The sequence below is a fragment of the Mesoplodon densirostris genome, chromosome 17 (genome assembly GCF_025265405.1).
Source record: "Mesoplodon densirostris isolate mMesDen1 chromosome 17, mMesDen1 primary haplotype, whole genome shotgun sequence".
Classification (NCBI taxonomy): Eukaryota; Metazoa; Chordata; class Mammalia; order Artiodactyla; family Ziphiidae; genus Mesoplodon; species Mesoplodon densirostris.
This window is the reverse complement of record NC_082677.1, coordinates 2,255,645-2,279,516: the sequence shown is the minus strand read 5'-3', so window position 1 is coordinate 2,279,516 and position 23,872 is coordinate 2,255,645. Positions and strand designations below refer to the sequence as shown.

Below are 23,872 nucleotides of genomic sequence, written 5' to 3'. Positions count from 1 at the left end.
TATTTAACAGTGATGTTATGAGATGTACTTTTGTATTACTGTGTCTGAAAAGTCAAAATTTGAAACTCCTAACTCAATATGCTGGTTGAAATGTCACACTGAAAGGTTACTTACTGAGGGACCTTTCAACCATCAGTTAACTGGTTTATAGCAATGAACTTTTCAGCACTGGGGGCTGCTTTGTAAGGCCATTAGTCAAGTTGTATGTTGGATCTCCATTCACATTCACAGATTCATTTAACACTACTGACTTCCACTTTTGGTCCTGCTGGAGGATGACTTCGAGGAAAAAAAAATCTTTTGATTTTTTAGCATAGCTGAGATTATTGAAACGAGATCTTCAAAGTTTCCACTGTAGGTCTAGTTCGGGTTTGTAACTCACATACACGTCTCATCTGTTTTCAACAAAATCATAACATCTTAAAGCTATAAGGGGCCTTAAAGAAAACTAGTCTAACCCTCCACTAGATGTAAAATAGTTTGTTCAAGGTCAGAGCTGCTAAAGGCGTGGAGAGAAGTGACTTTCAGATGAAATAATTCAGGGTTTGGAAAGAACCGAGAAGTCTGGTGTAGTTGCCTTGAAGAGTTGGCAGGAAAGTTACTAGTGAGACCTATTAGGCCACGTTCCGGGCTCAGCTGAAGTTGATGAATACACAGTAGCCCCATTTTAAACAGTGCCTGTGGCTTTATACGCTAACTGCAGCTGTGCACACCTATATGGCAGCATCTCCCCAGACCAGGCCACACTTTTCTCATCCGCCCAGACCCGCTCTTCCGTCCACCCTCCACAAAAACCAGGGGCGACAGATCTGGGAACCTCCCTCGCTAACCAGCCTGCCAGTCCCTAAGTTCCCCAGTGCCTGCTGCCTTGCCTCCCTCTCCACCCATCAGTGGCCCTCTGACTGCGGCACCTGGTCTGTGTGTAGCCGACCTGCTTCCCTGCTTCTAGGCACCGCTGTGCTCACCTTATCCCCTGCAGCTGCCAGAGAGACGCTGAGGACAGGTGATTCTGTCCTTGTCACCACCCTGCTTCAAGCCCTTCAGCAAGCCGTCAGGATATGGTACCAGGTTCTGGACAGGCACACGCCCCTTTACGGTGGAGCCCTGCCCATCTCACCTGTCCCCTTCCTTTGGGCTCCATAAGAAACCACAGGAGTCACAGTGCTGTCGGCTGCCCGGCTGTACCTCGGATTAGAGTCACCTCTCATCTTTTACCTTTCCAGAGCCAGCCTTGTATATGGATTTTTAAATGTATTATAATTGTTTGTATTTACATTGCCATCATTGGTTTATAGACCTGTTCTCTCTACCGGACCACGAACTGCCCGCTAAGCACCTGCCTAGAGTCAACCCTCAATTAGTTGAACTTTGTAGTTACACCAGACTCTGTTTTTTATGATATCAATTCTGTAGTGCACAGTAACATTAAAAAAAAAATAGAGCTAACATATACAATCAGGATGACATTACAAGAATTATCCAGAAGAGGTCAGTATAACAGCAATAAGGGATGGCTTTCGGGGCAAATGAAATGTGAAATCAAATTAAATTCTTTGTAAGTAATAAACTTTAAACCTTTAAAAAATACCATGTGAATTATTTGCACTTTCAATTGAAGCTATATGTCTTCAAAATAGGTGGCCACAGACTTTTCAAGTAAGCAAAATGAAGTGATCAAATGATTCCATACACAACTGAAAACTCAGTTTTCATCTGGAAAGTAATTAATGTAATTACCTGGATGATTCTCACCCAGCCTCTCTGATTATTTTTAAATAGGGATGATTCTCACCCAGCTTCTCTGATTATTTTTAAATAGGGATGATCCTAGTGTATGCATTTTAACAAAGATAATTCATATTCCCTTCAGAGTAGCCATATCAATAAAAAATGAAACTGATTACTAGACTACTGAATGTAGGTATTTTATGTTTTTCATGGTACTCTGGGGGAATTTAGAAGTCAATATTTAGTATAAAGGGCTAATTCAGTGTTTTCAGGGAAGACAGAGGAGATAAAACCATCGGGATGCTGGAGAAGTAAGAGATAAGAAAAGGAAAGACTAAAAGGAATAGAAAACTTTTAGATTTCAGAAGAGAAAATGGAGCATGACCTGAAATTTCAAAAGTTACTGATGGTAATGCCTGAAGTGAGTCATAATCATTAAAAAAGTATTATTCCATGAACATATAACTTTGCATAATTATAGGGAACAGATCCTGCAGCTTCCGTAAGTACAGAGTTTTGGGGCAGAGAATGGAAGTGTGGCGTGTGCCCATCAGAATGACAGGAAACCCACTGAGTAATTACCAAGGCAGAACCGGCACACGCTGGAGAGGAAATCCATCAGAAGGGCTTGTGATAAACCCCGACGTCTCCCGCTTCTCCCCGCCATCTCCACATCCACTGGTCTGAGGTCACTACTTACATCTTCCTCCCCATACTTACCCCTGACCTTCAAATAACTTTCTATTGCTATAGCTCGATTTACTAACTCCAGACTCACCCTGTGGGTTGAGTTCATATACGTTATCACCCAGTAGCCTTCTTCTCCTTTTCTCATTGTTGTTTTACCCGTGCTCACGTCTGAAATTCCAGTCTATGTAAATAAGCATTTGTTTCTTGGTCCATAATGACAGAGCATCTCTCCACCCTTCTGCTCTCCAACCGAGGACGTCAGCATTTCCCCTGCCTACTTTTACATGATCAAACGGATCACATTCACATTCCATTCCAAAATGATCATCACCTGTATCTCCTACAATTTGACCAGATGGATTCAAAATGTAAAAATGCAAAAAAACAGTGTTCACATTTTTTACTCTTCTGGAAGAGTTTGAAAAGAAATTGCATTAATTCTTTAAACGTTTGGTAGAATTTACCTGTGAAGCCAGATCTGGTCTGGCTTTTCTTTGTTGGGAGATGTTTATTTTGATTCAATCTCCCTACTTGTTACTGGGCTCTTCAGATTTTCTATTTCTTACTAATTTGGTCCTGGTAGGCTGTATTTTTCCTGGGAATATATCCACTTCTTCCAGGTTATCCAATTTGTTGGAATGTAATTGTTCATAGTAGTCTCTTATGATCTTTTGTATTTCTGTTCTATTGTTTGTAATGACTTCCTTTTAACTTCTGATTTTGTTTATGTGAGTCCTCTCTTTTTCTCTTAGTCTAGCTAAAGGTTTGTACATTTTAATTACTTTTCAAAAAACCAGCTCCTAGTTTCATTGATCTTTTCTGTGGTCTTTTTAGTTTCTATTTCATTTATTTCTGCTCTGACATTTGTTATTTCCTTCCTTCTGCTAACTTCGATCTCCTTTTCTAGTTCCTTGAGGTATAAAATGAAGTTATTTATTTGAGATCTTTCTTTTTTCTTAGTGTAGGCACTTTTGCTCTCCACTTTCCTCTTAGCATGGCTTTTGCAGCACCCCAAAGGTTTTATGTTGTGTTGTCATTTTCATTTGCCTCAAGGTATTTTTTCATTTCCCTTTTGATTTCTTCTTTGACCCATTGGTTGTTCAGGAGTGTTTTGTTTAACTTCTACATATTTGTGAATTTTCCAGCTTTCCTCCTGTATTGATTCATAGAGAATATTTTTTTACCTGCCCTATAATCCTCTGTGCTGTCTGTTCATCTCTTTCACACCGCTTCCCTGCATCTGGCAACCTCTGCTCTTTTTTCATTGTCTCCATAGTTTTGACTCTTCCAGAAAGTCTATTTATTTTAATCATACAGTATGTAGCTCTTTCAGATTTCTTCTTTCACTTAGTAATATGCATTTAAGTTCTTCCATGTCTGTTTGTGGCTTGATAGCTCACTTCTTTTTAGCACTGAATAACATTCCATCGTCTGGATGTACCAGTTTGTTTATCCATTCGTTTACAGAAAGACATCTTGGTTGTCAACAAATTCTGACAATTATGAATAAGGCTGCTATAAACACCTGGGTGCAGACTTTTGTGTCGACACAGGTTTTCAACTCCTTTGAGCAAATACCAAGGAACACAATTGCTGGATCATATGCTAAGAGTGTGTTTAATTTTGTAGAAACTGCCAGAGTGTCGTCCAAAGTGGCCGCACCATTCTGCACTCCCACCAGCAGTGAATGGGAGTTCCTCTTGCATCACATCCCCGCCAGCACACTGCTCAGGTTTTACGGGACACTCTTGCTACTCTAACTTACACACAGAAATAACCCTCATGTGTGAAACCAGAGGCATGTGAGCACCACCACACTGAAGTCATCTGCCTTTGGAACAAATAGGCTACCTGTGGGATTCTCTGGGTTCTGCTGTCTTCTCCTGTCCTAATCCTAGTGAAGCACACCTGCAGGCCTTGCATTTACTTTCTAAATCTAATAAAAGTCGTTTATTTAGTTTACTTGCAGGAAAATATTCTTAATGAAAGTATATACAGATACCTTCCCTTTCATCACCCTGGGCATCTATTTTATTTGGAAAAAAAATCTACAAATAACCAAAATCTGTAAGTTGGAAAATATCTCCCAACTGTTTAAGGTGTAGCAAATAAGGGATAACATCACTTTTCAATATGTAGCTAATATTTTTAAATTAAGCAACATAGAAAAATCTGGAATCCTTTCCAGTATGAAACTAAGAACATTTAGTCTAATGAAATTATAAAATCTTACACATGCCAAAAAGGCAAACTTTATAAAATATTTTTTAGGGTTTTCTTTTTTTTCTTATTTCCAATTCTTATTTCCTGCTTATTTTCTTAAAGAACAATTACTCGTCTGGCTCACCTCATTTGATTATTGTATGAAGTAATAAAAATATAAAATCAAAACTATGCACATGATCATGGTTTACTGATAGGTACAATGCAATCTCCCCTTTAAAGTGTGGGTCACTCATATAGTTTTCTATGCTGTGCATTGTTGCAACAGTTTTGCAGAGTGATGGAACTCAGGGATGATTCTTAATGTAATGCAACATGTATAGTATATTCCCAGTGATGCAGCTACTACAGTATTATTTTTCAAAAAAAGAGAAACGCTTATTTGTACTAATTTTTTACAACCTGGGCATAGTTTACAAACATTAATTTACTCAGTTTGAATTTTTAGCTCCAGAGAGGAAAGCAACATTTTTTTTTTTTTTGCAGGGGGGCACAGGGGTTGTGTATTATCTCATTCTCTGAAGCAAGAGGCGAGAAGAGAAAGCAAAGTCAAGGTAAAAGGGACTAATTCCTTCTTTGCCAAATCTTTCGAGGATGACTAAGTAGTATTTTGTATGAGGTGATTTCTCAAAAAAGAATGTCTACATATATTCCAGTCTATGTTGAAAAATATTTCACAACTAAACATATTTCTTAATAATTGACTGTTTTCATTAGTATGGGTCAGGGTTTGGTAAACAATGGCCTGTGTGTCAAATAAGGCCTGCCACCTGTCCTTGTAGGTAGAGCGAGACCAGGTCACAACCATGCTTATTCTTTTAGGGATCCCCATGGCGGCCAATGCTGCAGAGCTGAGTAGTTAGTTGTGACAGGGGCCTTATGCCCACAAAGCCTAAAGTATTTATTACATGCCTCCTTACAGAAAAAGTTTTCTACCTCCTGATACAACCCACTGGAAATAAACTGTATTGTGGGTCATGTTTTACTTTGGTTTTACTATTTTAAAAATAAATTTACTGTGTCTAATTAGCATTGTCAATTCAAGAAGTGAATCTGATAATTATATTACATTCTTACATCCCCTCCACCTTCAAAAAACTAAAATCAACTGTACTCAGCCATAAAAAAGAATGAAATAATGCCATCTGCAGCAAAAGGGATGGACCTAGAGACAATCATACTAAGTGAAGCAAGTCAGAAAGAGAACGACAAATATCGTATGATATCACTTATATGTGGAACCTAAAAATATGATACAAATAAACTTATTTACAAAACAGAAATAGACCCACAGATATAGAAAACAAACTTATGGTTACCAAAGGGGAAAGGTTGGGGGGAGGGATAAATTAGGAGTTTGGGATTAACAGATACACACGACTATACATAAAATAGGTAACCAACAGGGACCTACGGTACAGCACAGGTAACTCTACTCAATGTCTTATAATAAAAGATAATGAAAAAGACGCTGAAAAAGAATACATATATATATATATATATATATATATATATATATAAAATGTATAAATGAATCATTTTGCTGTATACCTGAAACTAACACAACATTGTAAATTAACTATACTTCAATTAAAAAATGATTTAATTAATTAATCAAAAAGTATATACAGTCAAACTTATAGGAAAGAGTGGAAAATTCTCAAGGGCTAGAAATTTGGACGGAAGTCCCAGCCAGAGACAGTGGGAGGTGAAGCGTCACAGGCGCGGAGGCAGTAGGTGATGAGCCCCACTCTTGGGCCCAGAGGCCCAGCCTGAATCTTTGTGCCCAACAGGGATAGCTGGCCTCTGGGCAGAGCAAGGCCAGAGCTCCTGCCATGGAAGGAAATACAAGGAGAGGCCCCTCCCTCCTCAAGGCTGTGGACGAAAAGACAGCAAAGTCAGAGCCCGTACCAACCACGAGCCTGCACCGTGTGTGGGTGTGAGTCTGACCAAATTTACAACAAATATGTGCTCTAAATCCCCCCATGAAATGTACAGAAAAACTGGTCTAGGACCCATCAAGAAAGGACAGGAAAGGAAAAAAGGAAGACAAGCAAAAATGGGGGAGTAAAACCTGATCCTGTGTGAAGGATGACAGAACTGTCCCAGGCAGACTAGGATAAATGTTAATAAAATTAAAATCTTTCGTAAAAAGGAAGTACAGTGGGCTAGACCACCCTCTACTATACTCAACTCACCTCGATACTTGCTAATAGAACACTGTGTTAATAAGATATTATTCCATCGATCTCCTGTATTGACCTGACTCACTAAAAAGTCAAAGAAATACACTTAATGAGAGGAGGAAGACCTAAAGGAGGTGTCTACAGAGTTTCCAAAGACAAATTCTGTGAGGTTTTAAGGGCGTGAAGGTTAGTGGTGCTTATTTTTTATACGACGTCACTTTAACCTTAAACGTTCGTCTTCTTTTCCCTTGATTCAAGGAATTACTAGCCCTAGTCATATGGACTGGCTGTTTGAGCTGTTTTGCATCCATAAGAAGAGTGAAATGCAGGGCTCGTGGGAAGGTTTTCCTGGGCACTGTGCTGCAGTGGGAACCACGGGTTTGGAGGCAGATCTCTGTTGTTACCCGGCTCTGCCCAGCAGCTACCTGGGCCAACGACAGCCTCTGTGGCCCAGTTTCCGTCTGTGTAAAGGGGGGCCCTAATCACAGGGTGCTTGTGAAGATGGGATGAAATGGAATTCCCAAAGTGCCTGGGTTAAAGCAGGAGCTCAATTGATGGCATGGACACAGCCCTTTTGTTGTTAAGGCAAATGCCAGAAGACAGAGGTAAAGGAGCAAGCTATTAGGGGTACATCTGAGAAGGAGAGTCTCTGGAGAATAATTTATTGGATATTTCCCTCAATTCATTCTGAATTAAGAGATTTTAAACAAATAGACTGAGTCATGAATCTTAAAGGAGAAGGATACAGAGGAGGAAACCGTGTCTACCAAGAGGAGCCACTGGTCAGGAACCTGAGTTACAACACAACCCACAGAATTGCACCTAAATAGCTCCACGATTCATATAGGCATTCTTTGTAAGAATATAACTTGTATACAGCCCTAGCTTTTTCATATCTGTTTGCTCCTTAGGTCTTTGTCTTCAATGCAATATGATTTTAGTTGAGTTTTTCAAATTTAAAAATTCTTCCTTTTCTCATTCAGAGACCTTATTTTTGAAAAAAAGTGTTTAGCAACAAACATTAGACAAAAATAATAAGCACATTTTTATAAATTAATACCTGGTTCATGTTACTTTTCCAATTAAGTTTTCATTGTTTTATTATTAAGGTAATTATTAATGCAGTTATGTTCTGATATGATGGAATGACTTAGGGTTTTGTATGTGCAGCAACGAAGCCTACTGACATGCTAAAAATCTAATTTAAGTGATCTTGGTCGGAGTCCAAGACTGGGCTTAGAGAGCTGTTAACCTCTTGAAATTGAATCCAAAGTTGGTGTCCATGTCCAGGCATTTTTCTGAATAGCACACCTATAACTATCACCGTGGGTCCACGGCCTTAAAATACTTAGGAAGCGTCTCTTTACTATCTCCTTGTCCTGCGGCCTCCTATTCCAGTACAAATATCTCCCTCACATCTAACAAAATGATATGCTAAAAAGACAAGGTGTTATATGTAGTTATTTTGTTTCCTAATTTGGAAGGTGTCATGTTCAGAAATTTATATGCAAATATACTTCGAAGGAGGGCTGTCTATACAGAGAACACTGTATTTGTATCACTGAGAGCACATAACCAGTTGTGTTTACTTCGTATAAATTTAACTAAGAAGACAATGAAATGGGCATTTTTTAAAAAAAATCACAAAGCACCATTTCCTAAGTCTAGAAAATTAAATGTTTGGGTTGTTATACTACAATGATCATTCCCACATAAATCACTTTCTAACAATACAATTCTGGAGAAAGAAATACAATTACCTTTTTTTTGCTTAACTGTAACTATGTCTGTAGATACTTGCAGATGTTATCCACAGTAAGACAGGAGCTCTTGCAGGGCACAATCTTAAGTAGTAAAGACTAAATGAGGGTCTGATAAATTAAAAAAAAAAAATCATCATCATCATCAGGACTTCCCTGGTGGCACAGTGGTTAAGAATCTGCCTGTCAATGCAGGGGACACGGGTTCGATCCCTGGTCCAGGAAGATCCCGCATGCCGTGGAGCAACTAAGCCCGTGCACCACAACTACTGAGCCTGAGCTCTAGAGCCCTCGAGCCACAACTACAGAGTCTGAATGTTGCAACTACTGAAGCCCACGTGCCTAAAGCCCATGTTCTGCAACAAGAGAAGCCACCGCAACGAAGACCCAACGCAGCCAAAAATAAATAAATAAAATTAAAAACAAAACAAAACTCTAAGTAATCTACAGGTTTATTTAAAAAAAATCAGAACCAAGAAAATGAAATGGTGCCGATTAAAATGTAATAGTACATATATATATTTTAATATAATATATTTAAAATATGATCTAGCCACAGGAATAAAATGCCTCTTTAAAAATGAAATGAGGGCTTCCCTGGTGGCGCAGTGGTTGAGAGTCCGCCTGCCGATGCAGGGGACACGGGTTCGTGCCCCGGTCCGGGAAGATCCCACATGCCGTGGAGCGGCGGGACCCGTAAGCCATGGCCGCTGAGCCTGCGCGTCCGGAGCCTGTGCTCCGCAACGGGAGAGGCCACAACAGTGAGAGACCCGCGTACTGGAAAAAAAAAAAAAAATGAAATGAGTATTATCCTCATTATCTCTGGGAGAGGTGTTTTCATAGTTTAAAAAAGCAAACAAATTATTGGTTAAATGTGAGTTTGTTCCTTTTATAGTCTGCTATGTAGTTCTAACGAATTTAATTTGTTCAATGGATTATTCATCACTTTGAATAATTCATCATTTTTTAATAAATAATAATAAAAAAATTATTCATCATTTTTTTCTGAGATTAAAGAAACATTATTCATAGATTACAATTGTTATGCAGGGCACCTTCTAAGCCTGAAGTGTAAGTGTACTATCCGTGTTAATGATTTATGTGCAATATCTACTAAATATTGTGTTGAATGTCTGATTCAGCTCTAACAAACACTGAAAATGGAAAAACCATAGGATTCAGAGAAAGTAAAATAATTGAAAACATGATTTTTCTACAACCTCAAAAGTTCACTGCAGGATGTTTTACACACGTGGACTGGAGGCCACTTTGCAATCATTTTGTTTGGAAGCACATTTTTCCAGAGGAAGTTTTAATACCAGACACACTGAACCTTCCAGTAAAATAGTCCATCACCAAGAACCAAGAGATCAGCTTAAGTAAATATTTGAAAAATACTGTAAAATCTATTTTTCATAGTTTTTAAATAACCTGCTCATATTCAAGGAAGAAAAGCACAAGAAGAGCCATAGAAAAAGGCTTACTTTAAAAAATACAATTCCCTTGCTTTACACAGATTTACCCGCTTTAAGGGACACCCAGCAGCACTAGTAAAACAATACCACGCATCTACACAGAGTGCCATCTCTGTAACATCTACTCCTACGACAGCAGGAATCACTGGACGAGCAGCTGTTTCCCAGAAAAACCGTACGTGACTGTCCCAGCCAACTATCCAGCAATGGCTCCTATCAACTTTCTAATTAATCCCGATTTAACCAAGTGATAACAAGCAGATATGTACCTACCAACCATGGGTACTCGGTGGGTAGTGGCTGAGGCTGGAGGGACCACCCCAGGGAAGCGGGTGTGAGACCCGTGACTTCAGGGCTCTCTGTCTCCACCCCCCGCCCGCCCCGCCCCAGGAAGCCCAGGTCAGCCCCCAGTGTGCTCGCGCCTAACTCCGGGGACGGGGACGGACAGGTCAGTAACCCAGGACGACGCGATGAGCAAAACCAGTGCACGGAACACGAGTCACTCCCCCGAAGTTAAGTCCAGTCCGAGAGCGGCTCGGCCGGCAAAACTCTTTGGGGCAAAGGCAGGCGGACGGTCCCAACTACACTGCGTGGCTTCCCCCGGACCCGCGGGCCGCAGCGGCGGAAGGAGCAGGTGCGGGGCTGGGCCGGGCTGGGGGGTGCCTGACCACGCGCGGGCCAGCTCAGGGGCTGGAAACCGGGCAGGTGACGGCGAAGCGGTGGCCCACGGCTGCGCTGCTTACCTGCGCTGCTTCCCGCGGTCCGGGGGCGCGGGCCGGCGCCTCAGGTCCCGTCGTCCCAGGCGGAAGGGCCTCCGTCTTCTCCCCGGACAGCGCGGGCCGCGGCTCCGTCCTGCGTCCTCGGCGGGCGCCGCGGCGACTGCGCTCCCCGGCTGGGGGGCCCACATCCCGGCGGGGGGGCCCACATCCCCGCGCGGGCTCGGGGCGCCCGGGACCCGGGGCCTGGCGGTCGGCGGCAGCAGACCTCGGCGGGGCGCGAAGGGCCCCCGAGGCGTCCCGCCCGCCCCCGCGCGCGTGCGTGCGTGCGTCGACGTGCCAAACCCGAGTCACGTCCTCGCGGGTCGTTGGCCCCCGGCCCGTCTCCTCAGCCGCCGCGGGGGCGCCTTCCAGCCGTTCCTGGTGCAGCGGCGTCGCGTCACGCAGTGCGGGTCGGAGCTACGGTGTTCCCGCCTCGGCCCTCGGCCCACGAGGTACCAGAACCGGCGTCGCCCCTTCCGCGCGCGCCAGGGCGGCCCTGCTGGGGACCCGGCCTTTCGCGGACTCCGGTGTGTCCCTCGGCCTGTCCCCCGCGAGCCTCTGCGGCTCCGGACACCGAGCAGGGCCGGGGCCTGGCCGCTGGGCGGCCCCCGCGGGGTTTGCAGAAACTCTGGTCGCGGCACCAAGGGGACTGCGCGCCCGCTGCTTTGAAGAGCAGCTGTACTACGATTTGTTTTCTTTTTTAAAGCCTGGAGCGGTTCGCTCAAATGATGATAAGGCACAGGGTTTTCCTGGTAGTGCTTCTGTGTCTGTCATTTGTTTACTTGTTGACACCTCCGCACGGGAGAGTGACTTGGTTCCAGCAGTTTTGTGTCTGGGGAATGGCCGGGGTGTCTGCAGATGTTTGGTGAACGTACTGAGGAGGTAAATTATCAAACACATTCCCGAAAGGGTCCTACTGGTGTATTCTGTGAATTTTTAAATGGAGATAACGCTATTTTATCTGGAAGCAAATAGAAACACAAAGACGCTGGGGTATTTAAAAATGTTTTTCACGTAACCAAGTGGATAATGGCAAAGCAGAAATGTTTACAACTCTTACATTACATTTTATTTTAAAGCAGACTTTTCACAGGTGGAAATCAAAAGCCATTTCCCCAGAAAAGTCCAATGAAATTTTTCATTAATTATTCTCCACCTCATAGGTGATAGTGACAACCATTTTTTTAAAAAAATTTACTCTCACAGGGATAAGTAAGATTGCTGTAGATTCAGATGTACTATAAAAGATGGGTTAATAATTCTCCACATATTTCACAGGCAGCATAATGAAAAGAATTGGGAACTGTTGCTCTAAAAATGTCCATACTATCCAGTAAAGGTTGCTGTTTTTATATTTGTGTCAAATAGTGTAAAAGTTATTAATGTATTCTACTTGCCAAAACTGACACGATCCCAGACCAGCATCATCTCTCTCGTTGGCTTAGGAAAAAAGAGCTGGCAAGAGTTTCCTGCTGGGGATGGTGTACAGCATCAAGGACCCAGAGCACGTGCCGTGATTCCCCTGATGGAAAAGGTAAATATATCCAAAGTGGAATGTGGAAAAAGCCAGGGGTGTGTGCCAGGTCTGAACTCTCCAAATGGTTTTGATTGAGCACCTTATCTGAGAGATTTTGATCAACACAGGACATGTACAGTTATTTGCATCTTATACATATTTATGAATATATTACATGCAGAAAAATATATTACTTAGATTGTAAAACACAAAGAGAAAATTTAAAATGAATGATAAAAGTGCATATAAGTAGAAAACGTATTGGAATGGTGATGTGAGGCTCTTTGCAGACCCTCTCCAGTGAAACAATCAAAAGTGCGTGGTGAAAATTATTTTAAAAACATTTATTTAAGGTCTCTGGAAATTGTCCTAAGGGCATACAGTAAATGGAGAAACATTCATTCGTGAGAATCTACTAAATCTTGGTAAGAACAGCAAGAATCTGGGTATTCGGTCTAGGACTGAATCTGCGCCACCCCAGCTCCGTGTGATGCGCTGTGTGGGTGCAGCCGAGAAGACGGCCTTCCTCTCCTCCAGTTCCCAGTCTGCGTTGCTGGCTTCTCCTTAGAAGGGGCAGGCCTCCAGCATCCTCAGCGCCCCCCACCCCCGCCCCCCGCAAGCTGCAGGCACAAGCTTTATTCCAGGCAAGTGTGGCCGACAGGTCTGGGACTTCCCACTTACCTAGCCACCACTCTAGGGTGGAACCTCTCCCCCAGGTGTGGCAGGCCAAGGATATGGGGCCACTACTGTCCCCATCTTGGCTCCCTCGTAGGAGGCAGTTCCACACTCGGAGAAGAGAGGAGACTAGGGGCCGCAGTCCCTAATCAGTCCCCTAGTCGTAGGGTGGGAGGTCATGGTGAGAGAGGAGGCCGCAGTGCCCGCCTCTAGCTCTGGAGCAGTGGGGCGAGGTTCTGCCCGGGGCAGAGGCAGGCTAAGCAGAGAGTTCTACAGCCCTCCCTGAGGAGATGGATTTTATTTGGAGGAGATGGTGGGGAAGGGCACTCTCAGATATGGTGGAGAGCTTGGTAATACGCAATTGAGAAGAGGCTGGTAGCTCCATGATAGCAAAGAGCTCGGTGGTAGACTAGCTAGAAATTTAACAGAGAAAACCAAGGATAAAGAGAGAAGAATGCTGTGGTAAATAGAGACTCCATGCGTAAAGAGTGCATAACGTCTCACACGCTCCAGGACCCAGGGCAGAGCAGTAACTTGGAGGGAGCCTGGGTCAGACCCACTTGCTAATCTTGGAGAGCCTCGCAGAGAGGCAGGAAGTAGCAGGCGCTCAGCCTGGGATGAGGACTCTGCAGCAGCCACTGTGCAGAGCTCATCCCACCACAAGGATGCTGGTGTTGGTAAGCGCCGTTTTGAAATCTTTCCTCTAGAGCCAGAACCCAGCCCCACCTACCAGCCGGTCAGTACCAGTCTTGGGCTGCCTCAGGCCAAGCAGCTAGGTGGGCAGGGACACAGCCCCACACGACAGCAGGCCAGCTGCCCTTGGACTGGCCCTGCCCACCAGAGGGCCCAGAACCCAGCCCTACCCACCAAGGGGTGAGCATCACCCCTGGAATGCCCTGGGCCCTTGTCCCACACACCTGAGAGCTAACACCGACTCCAGGACCCCCAGGGTCCTGCAGCTAGAGACCCCAGGACATGGCCCCATCACCAGCTCCAGGACGCCATGGACCCTGCAGCCAACCATGACCGGACTGGCCCAGCCCACCAGAAGGTCACCCCCTCATGACAGCCCCACCCGCCAGCAGGTTGGCACCGGGACCAAGACTCCCCTGGCCCTGTATCCAACCATGCCAGGACTTGGACCTGCCAACCCACGGCCGGCTGGCAGCCTCCGCACAAGGCAGGGCCTGGCAACCAACTGGAACAAAGGTCAGACAAGCCTACTAGCATGCCCACAGTAGTCAGCCTGCTACAAGAGAACAGCCTGGGCAGCCCACATAGGAGGAAGCCCTACAGCATATAGCTCTGGTGACCATTACTGAAATTGAATCAATAATTTTAAAACACCCAACAAACAAAAGTCCAAGACCAGATGGCTTCACAGGTCAATTCCATCAAACATTTAGAGAAGAGTTAAGACCTGTCGTTCTCAAATTATTCCAAAAAATTGCTGAGGACAGAACATTTTGGAACACATTCTATGAGGCCAGGATCACCTTGATACCAGACAAAGATATCATAAAAAGAGAAAATTACAGGCCACTATCACTAATGAACATAGATGCAAAAATCCTCAGCATAATATTAGCAAACCGAATTCAACAATACTTTCAAAGGCTCATACACCATGATCAAGTGGGATTTAATCCCAGGGATGCAAGGATGGTTCAGTAGCCACACATCAGTCAATGTGATACACCACATTAACAAACTGAATAAAAACTATGTGATCATTTCAACAGATGCACAAAAAGCTTTTGACAAGATTCAACATCATGTATGATAAAAACTCAACAAAGTGGCTCTAGAGGGAAATCCATCAACATATTAAAGGCATATATGATAAGCCCAAAGCTAATATTATACTCAGTGGTTGCATTTCTATACACTAACAAAGAACTACCAGAAAGAGAAATGAAGAAAACTGTCCCACTTACAATCATATAAAAATTAATAAAATAACAAGGAATAAATCTAACTAAGGACGTAAAAGACCTGCACTCAGAAAACTATGAGATGCTGATGAAAGAACTGGAAGATGACACAAACAGATGGGAAGATACACTGTGCCCATGGATTGGAAGAATTACTGCTGTTAAAATGACCATACTGCCCAAGGCGGTCTACAGATTCAATGCAATACCTACCATGTGTGATGGATTTTGATCTGAGACTAGCTTTTAAGTGAAGCCTGCAACACACATCTGTCCTAACTGTTGTCAGCTACCAATATTTACCAAAAAGAATCTTGCTGCTACCATTGCCAAGAATGCCTTTTACTAGCTTCTTGACCTGGAGCTAGTATTCATTTTCGTATTGTAATCCTTACTTACATGTGTTAGAACCAATCATTTACTTCTCATCTATAAATTTAGTCCAGGTTTAGAATTAAATTGAATTCTTATTGCAATTGCCATCTTAGTCTTTCATGGTTTAATTAACTAAGCAGATTTTAATATAATATTTTTAGTCTATCATTTCTAAAAATTACCTTCCACAATGTGTTAAGAATTAAATAATTACTGTCAAGTTGCTGCAAAATTAACTGTTACCATTTTAATATGACCACACAAAACAGGGAAAAGCTACTGAGTCTTAAAGTGCTTCTTAAAAATTTTAGTTAAGAGATTCATCAATGCTGACATCTTAATTTTATTCTACTCTTCAACCGGTACATTTATTTTTATGTAATTATGAGCTGTCAGAGGTCCTTTTCATAACAACAGGTTTTATTTGCTTGACTGAACTTAATGAAATCCATGTGCATGAGTGAATTTTACAGATGTATTTAAATTCAGTACCTGAAATCCTTGTTTCTTATGGTGTCTAATATTTTAAAATATGTGGGCTTTTGAAGAAAGCAAATCATAGAATCACAAGAAACAAGTTAAATGATACTAAAGAAGATATTTAGCAGATTTTGATAACTTCAATTGGTTTTATACGTGCATCATTTTAATCTCTTGTATAACTAATTTTGCCTTAACATTTCCAGAGAAGATTCTGCAGTCTTCTTTGGAAATACGTCCTATTGTCAGAAAGAGTTTTCTAAGAATTAACAGGTTTGTTTTGGCTCCTACATCACCTTAGAGGAAGTGTTTGGGTAATTCAGTGTCTTCCATAACGTGACCACTCACATTAAACGTTCTGTGAGTTTTAGACCAATCTCAAGATTTGGGGGTTCTGAGGAAGAGATACTGTTACCGAACGCAAGTTCGTGTGCCCAATGCACAGTGAGGCCAAACAAACTGAAACGTCAGAGTTTGGAGCAGAGAAAGGTTTATTGCAGGGCCGAGCAAGGAGATGGGTGGCTCATGCCCCCAAAGCCTCTAACTCTCGGAAGGGTTTCAGCAAAGCATTTTTAGAGGCCAGGTGAGGGAGGGAGGCGGTTAGTTGTTGCAGACTTCTTGGTGTAGGATCCTTTGTTCTTGCAGCTGTCAGGTAGGTCAGGCCATGATGTTCCTGCTGTAAACCTCCAACCAGACAGTCTGCAGCTCTACCTCTACATGAATAGACTCTTAAAGGTCGGAGCTTTGAGAATGGGCTGTCCTTTGTATTTCAGGTTCTAGGCAACGTTCTTTCACAAAAGATGCAGAGCCAGCCCGACTGAGCGCAGGCAGCAGAGCCCAAGGGTTAAAGTGAAAGGAACGGATCTCACACGGAGTCAGATTCGTTCTTCCCTGTTGCAGTACCTGTGCAGAGTGGGGTCCTCCTGCCACCCCGCACCCCGCCCTCCTCCTCTTCTCCCACCTCTGTCCTGCCCTTGCCCAGTCCTCCCTTGACTCCAAATACTTGTCCCGCCTTGTGCAGATTGGCGTCCACTTGCTTCTGAAACCTTGGCCCTTCTACTGCGACACCTCTCCTTCTCTGAACGAAGCATCATCTGAGCACGGTCCATCTTACTCCAAGAAGATCTCGGTTAAAAAACCGAGATAATATTTGTTCCTTTTATAGTTACCTTGTGGCAGACTTTTATTTTTTATATTTATTTATTAGCCGCACCTCACGGCATGCGGGACCTTAGTTCCCTGACCAGGGATCGAAGCTGAGGCCCCTGCAGTGGAAGCTTGGAGTCTTAACCACCCGACTGTCAGGGAAGTCCTTTCTCTTCTCCTTTTTTTTTTTTTTAATATTTATTTATTTTCCTATATGGCTGTGTTTGGTAAATAAATACCAAATATTTATTTATTTGGTTTAGTTGTGGCACTTGGGATCTTTCAGTGCAGTGCGCAGGCTCTTAGTTGCGGTGCATGGGCTCAGTAGTTGCAGCACGTGGGCTTAGTTGCCGTGTGGCATGTGGGATCTTAGTTCCCCGACCAGGGATCGAACCTGCACCCCCTACATTGGAAACGTGCAGTCTTAACCACTGGACCGTCAGGGAAGTCCTATGGCAGACTTTTATATCATCTTCACATTTTCACTTAATTGGTTAGATTAAGGTGTGTTAACCTTAGCAGCAGTGTGACTTTTTAGACCAATATTTATTTCTGTGCCAGGAAACCCATTTCTCCCCCTCCCCCCCTTACCTCCCTCTCGTCTCTGCCCCTCCCCCTCCTCCCTTCCAGCAATCACTTGATATTGATGATCATGCTCACTTTATACATTTACTTTGGCCACTCATATGCCTAGGCTATCACTTTTGATGGTTTGTTTTGGTTGTTTTCTACCACTAAATGTATTATGCTAGAGTTATTACACCTATCATTTCTGTCTGGTTTAGCCTTTATTCCATAGCTAATGAGAACTTTGAATTGTAATTCTGCGTTTTCTTTCTTGTCACCTCTTCTGAGTTTGAGTGCAGTGCAGGAAAAAAGCATTGAACTCAAGACAGCACAGGCTTGGGTGTCAGGCTGGCTTGGCCACTAAAGTGTTGAGTCCTGGCCCATTCTGGGCTTTGGTTCCCAGTAAGGGGACTGAACTAGGTAAGGATTCTTAACCTGGGACCTAAGAATTGGACTTCAGTATTCTTTGAAATTCTTAAAATTGTAAGAAGAATTTTGTGTAAGTGTGCATTTGTTTTGACAGTGTCTGTAACCTTTATGAGTCTCAAAAAGATTCCTTGAATAAGAAAACTTCATGGTCACTGTGTCAGATTCTCCTTCAGATACCTTTGTGTTCTAATAAACAGTTTCAAAAAATGTATTAAAGTTTTGCAGTCTCTGGACTGTGCTAGAAATTTAGAAAGTCATATGGCTTAGCACACTGGAACAAACATGAGAGGCCCTAAAATATTTTAAGGAGGTATAAGAACATGATTACATGTGCTCACTCAGAAACTGGCACTAGACATGGTAGAGAAGAAATAGTTGTCATGCTCCTCACTGCAACTGCAGTCTTTGTCGATGAAAATATCTGTTATGGGTTTACATATCTATAAACTTAAGACATAAATTAACTTGAATTGGAAGTCAGGGTTTCTTGGCCATGGGATTTCAAGCTGTCACGCTCTGTAATATGCAACATGTAAATTCGGTGAACCTAAAACTGCTTCACCATGAATAGTCATGAACAGATTTCAAGAATAACATCATCATTTCATATTAAAACTATAGTCTCAAAGGTTCATTAAGTTTAATGATGAGAAAACTCTGAATTTGCTCAAACTCCTGTATTGTGTTTTAAAATTTTACCCTTTTGGTCTTTGTTGGTTTTGAAAAAAAAATCATTTAAAATGCTTTGGAATAACCTGTAATAGAATAATAAGGACTTTTTGGATGGAAGAAAATAGGTATTTTATAGTTTCCCTGTCATTTCATTGGCTTCAACTTTAGTGATTTAAAAAATTTTTTCCTTCTTAAACTTTTATGAACATTTAAACTTTGATTTTATATCTTCAGTTAGATAAAATTAAACAAATAAAGTAGTACCTACTACATATCAAAAATTGTGCCAGCCAGGAGAGGAAAAACAAAGAGAAACACATGGGAAATTTCTTAAGCGTGAATTAAACAACTCACTTTGGAGTGTAAGGAAATGAGGTGGTATCAGATTTCCCATAGGAGTTTCTAAAAAGAATCTTGTTAAGATTTTATGCACTGAGAAAAAGTAAAGTAAGAAGCATACGGAGTATGATTAGATTTAGTTGTTGAATATGTTGGTTTTGGAGTGTACAGTGTTTTAGAGAAAATTTTGTGCTGTTCATGGGAACATGGCTGTGAAACAATTTGTTATTACTCAGCTCTGTCTTGTTAGATAAGTTAAAGGAACGATACAGATATTCAGAGACCTCACTTGGATCCCATAACTGTCTCCTTAATAATTAAAGACAGGGTACTAGCAGCAGTGAACTCATAATCTCTGAGGGAATGGTCACTGTCACATCCAGTGTTGGCAGCCTTCATCCTGATGCAGGTCCCTCAAACTCAGGCCAGTCTACCGGGCCCTTGGGGGCATAAAGAATCCAGTCTCTTCTTTTCCAAATTTGCCCTTTACACTTAATAAATTGGGTTTTCTTTACATTTTAAACTGCCTGGTATGGAATTCTCAATTTAATTGGATCATGAGGTTGGGGTAGGTGCACAGGGGTTCCAATTTCTCCACATCCTTGCCAACACTGTTTTTTGTTTTGTTTTGTTTTTGACAGTGGCCATCCTAATAGGTAAGAGGTGACATCTCGTTGTAGTTTTAATGTCTATTCCTCTAATGATTAGTGATGCTGAGCATCTTTTCATATGCTTGTTGGCCATTTGTATATCTTCTTTGAAGAAATGTCTATTAAAATCTTTAGCCCATTTTTTTTTTTTTTTTTTTTTTTTTTTTGCGGTACGTGGACCTCTCACTGCTGTGGCCTCTCCCGTTGCGGAGCACAGGCTCTGGACGCGCAGGCTCAGCGGCCATGGCTCATGGGCCCAGCCGCTCCGCAGCATGTGGGATCTTCCTGGACCGGGGCATGAACCCGTGTCCCTTGCATCGGCAGGTGGACTCTCAACCACTGTGCCACCAAGGAAGCCCCTTTTTATTTTTGAATAACATTTTTTATTGAAACAATTTGTTTTTCTATTCCCCTATTGATGGACACTGGCTTCTTTCCAAATTTTGTCTCTTACGAATAAAGCAGTTATGAACGTTTCTATACAAATCATTCTGTGGACACATACTTTATTTCTCTTGGGTGAATACCCAGAAGTAGAATTGCTCGTCGTGGGGTAGGTGTGTGTTTAGTTTTTTAAGACACCATCTTACATTTTTCCAGAGAGGTTTATCATTTTACGTTCCTATGCATAATGCATGAGAGTTTAGATTCCCCTCATCCTCACCAACGTTTAGTGCTGTCAATCTTTTTAATTCTAATGGGTGTGTAGCTGTATCTTATTATAGTTTTATAAGCATTTCTCTGATGACTAATCGTGCTCAGAAATTTTTCATGTGCTTGTTGGCCATTCATATATGGTACTTTGGGAAGTACCTATTCAAATCTTTTGCACGTGTTTTGTTAGACAGGCTTTTATTATCGAGTTGAAGGTGTTCTATATAGCGAGTCTTTGTCAGATAAACAGATATTTCCTTTCAGTATGTACTTTCTTATTCATTTTTTGTTTGTTTGTTTGTTTTTTGTTTTTTGTTTTTTTCGGTATGCGGGCCTCTCACTGTTGTGGCCTCTCCCATTGCGGAGCACAGGCTCCGGATGCGCAGGCTCAGCGGCCATGGCTCACGGGCCGGTCGCTCCGCAGCATGTGGGATCTTCCCAGACCGGGGCACGAACTCGTGTTCCCTTCATCGGCAGGTGGACGCCCAACCACTGCGCCACCAGGGAAGCCCCTTATTCATTTTTAATAGTATCTATTTATGAATTTGTGAGTAGAGTTTTTCATTTTGATAGATTAACTTTTTCTTTTATGGCTTTACATTTCTATGTCCTATTAAATAAACCTTTCCCTGCCTCTTAAGTCATGAAGATATTCTGTTATGTTTTCTTCTAGAAGCTTCGTAGTTCTGGCATTTAAATGTAGGTCTTTAATCCATGATGAGTTGTGTTTGTGTTTGTTTTGAGGTGGGCGTTACAGTCTGTTTTTCCGGACGGTGTTCAGTTGTTCCTGCCATCCCTATTGAGAAGGTTCTCCTCTCTCGTTGCTTTGCTGACTTTGCTGGTAATCAAATGTCAGTACAGATGTGGGTTTATTTCTGGGATCTTTTCTGTTCCATTGATTTATTTGTCAATCTTCATGCCAGCATCACCGAATCCTCATTACTACAGCTTTATAATAAGTCTTGAAATCAAATAGTATAAGTCCTTCAACTTAATTCTTTTCAAAGACTGCTTTGGATATGCCAGATTTCTACACACTAGATGGTTTCATATTAATTTTAGAATCAGCTTGTCAATTTCTAAGAAAAAAATGAAAAATGCCTGGTGAGATTTTTATTGGGATTGCATGTCATGTAATTAAGTTTTAAAAATTGATGTAATAGCAATCAAAATACTAATAAGTGGAACTTGACAAACTGACTGCAATTTGAATGAGAAAACAAAGAACCATTAATAGTCAAGAAAAGTTGAAGAAGAAAAATGAAGGTATATCAAACCAAATATTCAGGCTTAACTTATTTATTAAGTTGTTAAAATAGTGTTGTATTATAGCTGGAGAGGCCATAAATAGACCCATAAATATAAGGAAACTTATTATATGGCAGAAGGACATTACAAATAAATAAAGAAATCTAGACTCTTTAACAAACTGTGCTGGGGGAATTGGCTTGTGATATGAAAAAAAGTTAAAATAGATTTTATTCTTACCCCAAACTATGTACTAAAATAAGTACCAAATGGTTTATGACCCAAATGTAGATACTAAAATTTAAAGCATTTGGAGGAACAGCAGAATATGACTTTTGGAGAGCACAGATTTTCTTAAAAGAGAAACAAAAATCACAGTTCATGAGACAAAGGCAATAAATTTAACTATATTAAAACCAAAAACTTCTATGATTTGAAAGACTCTGTAAAGTGTGAAAAGACCAGCCACACACTGGGAAGTGGCATTTGTGACGCATAAATTACAAAGAATTATTATTATTATTATTTTTATTTTACATTGGAGTACCGTTGATTAACAATGTTGTGTTAGTTTGGGTGTATAGCAAAGTGATTCAGTTATACATATGTATGTTATCTATTCTTTTCAAATTCTGTTTTCATTTGGGACCTACTGTATAGCACAGGGAGCTCTGCTCAATATTCTGTAATAACCTAAATGGTTAAAGAGTTATTTTTTGGGAGCGATATATAATTCCTATAAAATTAACTAAAACAATTACAAAAAGGCAAGCAACATGACTGATAAATGGACAGCCTTTGAAGATGGCCGTGGCCAGTTCCTTCCTCCCCTCTCTGTGTGCCTGATGCTCTGTCTGTTTAGAGGTGGACTCTATTTTTCCTCCCCTCAAGTCAAGGTTGGTTTTATGAATTACCTTGACCAATAAAATGTAGCAGATACGGTGGTGAATAAGCAATTGGCAGAAAAAGAAATCTGAAAGGCTAATACGATGAAAAGATATCCAGCCTCACTAACCATCAGGGAAATGAAAACGGAATATCTGATGATATCATCTCACACACATCAGATGGTCACATTCATCAAGCCTGACAATCAAATGATGGGGAGAGTGTCACTCACTGCTTGGGGTGCAGTAAAAGTTGGTACAAACACATTAGAGAACAATTTTGCGAGATCTAGACAAATTGGAGATGAACACTTCCCGAATTCTGTTCTCTGTATATATCCTGGACTGATTTTCACATAAACCTGTGGAAATATGTATGAGGATGTTTGGCTTGGCATTGTTTATTAAAGTAAAAGATTGGAAATTAACTAAATGATTATCATCAGGGGAAGCATATGTGACGTGTTTGTGCAAATGAAAAAACAAGTTGCAGATCAATAACTTACATTATTATAATAGTGTTTATTTTATTTTTACTTGTTGACAGTTTGCTTTATTTATTTATTTATGGCTGCGTTGGGTCTTCGTTTCTGCGCGAGGGCTTTCTCCACTTGCAGCAAGCGGGGGCCACTCTTCATTGCGGTGCGCGGGCCTCTCACCGTCGCGGCCTCTCTTGTTGTGGAGCACAGGCTCCAGACGCACAGGCTCAGTAATTGTGGCTCACGGGGCTAGTTGCTCCGCAGCATGTGGGACCTTCCCAGACCAGGGCTCAAACCCTTGTCCCCTGCATTGGCAGGTGGATTCTTAACCACTGGGCCACCAGGGAAGCGCCCGGTACTTTAAACTTTTTAATAGGTACTTTCATTTCTAAAGAGAAGGGTTTGTATATGAAGATTATCACGTACTTTGTCAATATAGTTTCCATAGAGATTTAAAGAGACAAATCAGGAGGATCCTTCCTATTTCTGGTTAATTGCCTTGGAGTTTGCTCAGTTTTTCTCTTGCCTCTGTATGTGCGATTATGAGATGAAACATTGGTATATAAGAAAATCAGGATTAATCTTAGCTTTGTATATAATATATGCAAACATTGCATTGTTTAATGACCTTGGTCAGGGACAGTGAGACAGATTCCTTCCAATACCTTAATGAATGCCTGATACTACTAAATTAAGTTCCTCTTTAAATTCACTGAAGTGCAACTGATAACACTGCAGCTCCTCCAGGCTTCTCCCAGGAATGACCCAGGCAGGGCTAGGGTCTATCTTCTGAGACATTACAGAACTCTAAGTTCTATATTTTTTCAGTGGCTCAGCTCTCAGAAGATTTCCAAAATGTTTGATGAAATGCCATTTTAAAATATCTTACGTTTTAGGCGATGGTATAATCAAAATTTTGGTGGCTCAACATTGCCTAGAGGAAGAATGCTAAACCCACAGGGCCCTTCAGTCTGAGGTCACCCATCGTCCCAGTCTTGCCG

The 23,872-nt window shown here is 41.7% G+C and overlaps 1 protein-coding gene across 3 annotated transcripts in view; it reads right to left on the bottom strand.

Moving 5' to 3' along the window:
* Positions 1-11,052, bottom strand: part of SGCG (sarcoglycan gamma) — a 44,540-nt gene extending 33,488 nt beyond the window's left edge. For 2 of the 3 annotated variants that reach the window (XM_060079589.1, XM_060079592.1), the window contains exon 1: positions 10,806-11,052. In XM_060079589.1, coding sequence (XP_059935572.1) covers positions 10,806-10,969 — 164 coding nt within the window. In that variant the 5' untranslated portion in view covers positions 10,970-11,052. The remainder of the gene's footprint in view (positions 1-10,805) is intronic. The other variant, XM_060079591.1, reaches the window with a different exon arrangement.
* Between the last annotated feature and the right edge of the window lie 12,820 nt (positions 11,053-23,872).